The sequence below is a fragment of the Mus pahari genome, chromosome 3 (genome assembly GCF_900095145.1).
Source record: "Mus pahari chromosome 3, PAHARI_EIJ_v1.1, whole genome shotgun sequence".
NCBI classification, from domain to species: domain Eukaryota; kingdom Metazoa; phylum Chordata; class Mammalia; order Rodentia; family Muridae; genus Mus; species Mus pahari.
This window is the reverse complement of record NC_034592.1, coordinates 71,247,139-71,250,409: the sequence shown is the minus strand read 5'-3', so window position 1 is coordinate 71,250,409 and position 3,271 is coordinate 71,247,139. Positions and strand designations below refer to the sequence as shown.

At 33.8% G+C, this 3,271-nt stretch overlaps 1 protein-coding gene across 1 annotated transcript; it reads right to left on the bottom strand.

Moving 5' to 3' along the window:
• Window positions 1-466: 466 nt before the first annotated feature.
• Window positions 467-1,515, bottom strand: LOC110319193 (olfactory receptor 5M11-like). Its single transcript, XM_021194651.1, has one exon. The coding sequence runs from the start codon at window positions 1,487-1,489 to the stop codon at window positions 515-517; it is 975 nt and encodes a 324-aa protein (XP_021050310.1). The 5' UTR covers window positions 1,490-1,515; the 3' UTR covers window positions 467-514.
• Window positions 1,516-3,271: the final 1,756 nt, after the last annotated feature.

The following is a 3,271-nucleotide window of genomic DNA, read 5'->3' as shown; positions in this document are numbered from 1 at the left end:
GCTACTAGTTTGCATCAATTGCTGTGCTCTTTGCTATGAGAAAACATCTCACAGAAGCAACATAAGAGAAGAAGGACTTTTTTCAGACATTATGTAAAAACAGATTTAGTCACCACAGTAGGAAGATATAGAGGCAGGAGAGAGGTACATTTGTCACAGTGTGTTCANACTCAGGAAGCANGAGTTGAATGTGCCTTCCTCTGTTCATTTTCATGCNNTTCATGACCCCAGGTAAGGAGATGGTTAGGTGTACTTTTAACAAGTACATTTTTTCCTCAGGTTAACCNCTCTAGATGTACCTATACAAAAGAGAAAGAGATATGACGCCTAGGTTATTTTCAATCTAGTCAAACTGACTGTGAATATTAACTATTATTGGTCCATGAAGAACAAGCTGTAAAATAGGACAAAAATTAGGCCAGGTGATTCATTTCAACACANAGAACATATAATTAGGATATGGCCACAGAGAATATGAAAAACTCTTCAAAAGACAAATAAATTTCTCAGGAAATTATTGTTGCAGTTTGTTGGAAGGTGGAGGTGTCAATGCTGTCCTGATAACTTTTTGCCTGAGTATTGTTTTCAAGGCCTGCTTTACATCTTTATTCCTCAGACTGTAGATCAATGGATTCAGCAGTGGACTCACAAAGGTGTANAAGACAGCTATTATTTTGGATTCCTNGACAGTCTTGTCAGTGGGTGGTCTTACATACATGCAGAAGAGAGTCCCATAAAACAATGTGACAGCCATCATGTGGGAACCACAAGTAGAGAATGCCTTGCGCCTTCCTTCAGCTGATTTGATCCTTAAGATGGCAGCAATAATGAAGGCATAGGACACCACGATGATTGTAAGGGAGNTGGANAGNTTAAANCNNGCTGATATTAACATGGCATGTTCTTTTTTGTAAGTATCAGAGCAAGANAGCTTAATGAGTGGTGGGTCAGCACAGTAGAAGTGGTTGATGACATTGGATTTACAGAAGGTCATACTGAAGGTCAAGATGGCTTGGAATAGCCCATCTGAGAAGCCATAGATATAAGGACATATGGCCAAGCAGATGCAGACTCGNCTGGACATTTTTACACTGTAANGCAGAGGGTTGCATATGGCCACATAGCGGTCATAGGCCATAGCTGCCAGNATGTAAAACTCTGTAAGGAGTANGGCAATGAAAAGGTAGCACTGGATAAAGCAGCCAATGAAGGAAATTGTCTTCTTGTCTGATAAGAAATTGGTCAACATCTGTGGGGTGGCTGTTGAGGTATAACACAGATCCACAAATGCCAAGTTACTGAGGAAGAAGTACATAGGCTTGTGAAAGCGGGAATCCATTCTAATCAGGGCCATCATGCCCATGTTGCCTAAGACGGTGACGAGGTAAACAAACAGAAACAGGACAAAGAGGAGAGGCTGGAGTTCTGGGCGATCTGTGAGCCCCAGTAAAATGAATTCTGTGATTTTAGTGCTGTTTGTGAGGGCCATCTCCTGAGATCTGGGTCTGTGTGTCAAGCTGCAGAAACAAGGTAGATATAGAGATGAAAAATAACCATAACTAAAATCATGTTTTTCTTAAAATCATGTTTTCTTAAAGCATGACATCTAAAAGAAATGATATAATAGTCCTCTTCATATTACTACAAATTCCCCTTTCACTTTGCTTTTCATTCTTCTGGATATATGTTTGTATGTAATGAATCCTATATGAATCACATATCTATGAGTAAATCTTTGCTGCATCTGTCCTGTCTCTCTGAACTTCTTTTGCTTTCCAATCTGTTTTATAAAACTAATATGGTTTAAGTTTCTTCGTGAGTTATTTTGTACATACCTCCCTCATATATCAATCTAATACAGTCTCATTTTTTTCAGGTTTCCAGACAGCCCATACACCTATGGAATCACATCCAGTTTTTTTTATTAGCATTATAATGGTAAGAACATAGTCCTGTTAATTGCTGTACCATGAACATTCAGAATAATTTATTACTCTGGTTTATGAGTAAAATTAAGTAAAAAATTTCATAGAAGTAGGAATTATTGTGATTTGGAAAAAGTCCTGGATGTCTTGGTGATTTTATGTACTATATGAAAATAATTACAACTTAAATATTCTATGAGCAATGTTTTTCTTGGAAAGCTTAGTTCTCAATTAAATTCACAGCTATTTCATGATAGCAAATTGAAATATTTTGTTCTTTGATGGAATTTACCATATGGAAGGAAGAAGTCACTTCATTTGTAGAAAAATAGATCGTACTCTAGACTTTTATCTTATAAACATAGGCTAGACCAAAAATATTTCCCACATAAATAATAATCTCTTCCAATCACATAATGATAAGATGTTTAAATTTCTACAGTAGATTTTTATATATGTAACAATAAAATTCTAATTTGTTTTTTTATTTGTGATATCATGATAGTGATATTTTATGGGCATTAAAAGAAGGACATGTGTGTATACTTTTTCAACAGAAATGATAAAGTATTAGTGTGTTGAGTAATTCTAGTGTTTCTTCCAGTATAATTATTTAGTATATAATTTCATTTGTGAATAGTTAAAATAATACTTGTGTAGTAGATGGTTATTAAAAATGCATAATTCCAATACAATTTAGTATTTTATGACTAATCTAAATGCTTAGTACATACTAATTTCAACAAAATATTACGCTCGTCTAACGTTAGCACTACATTATAGACAACTAATTGCTAGTAATAAATATCCAAAATGATATAAAATCAAAAGTGTGAATATAAATGTCATAATTTCATTCCTACCTTGCCCAGGAAAGTTTTCTCTGAGACACTAGCAAACCAAGCAAAAAGCTTCGAATAATTTTATCTATATAAGTTATAACCTTGAGCTTTTATCTCCAAAATTATCATTTGAAATACCCCAAAGAATTAATTAAGGAAAGATAGTAATTGGTATGGATATTCACACATCATAAACTAGGGATTTGAGCAATGGAATTATATCACCTTGTAATCACCCTGAACCAATTGTTTCAGCTGCTTAAGAATTGATATTTCTCTAGGATCATATTCTGTATATATTATTCTCGGTATAGTTTTATTTTTTATTTAATCAGCAAATAGTAGTAAATAAAACAAATTTTAAAAGAAAAAAAGAATTGATACTTAAGGGAGGTTTTTATATAATAAATCAGTATTTCTTTTATGAAGATGAGTTGAATATTTAATTATAACATAGCATTATGACATAATTCATGGACTTTGAGATTTCTGAGATTTCTTCCA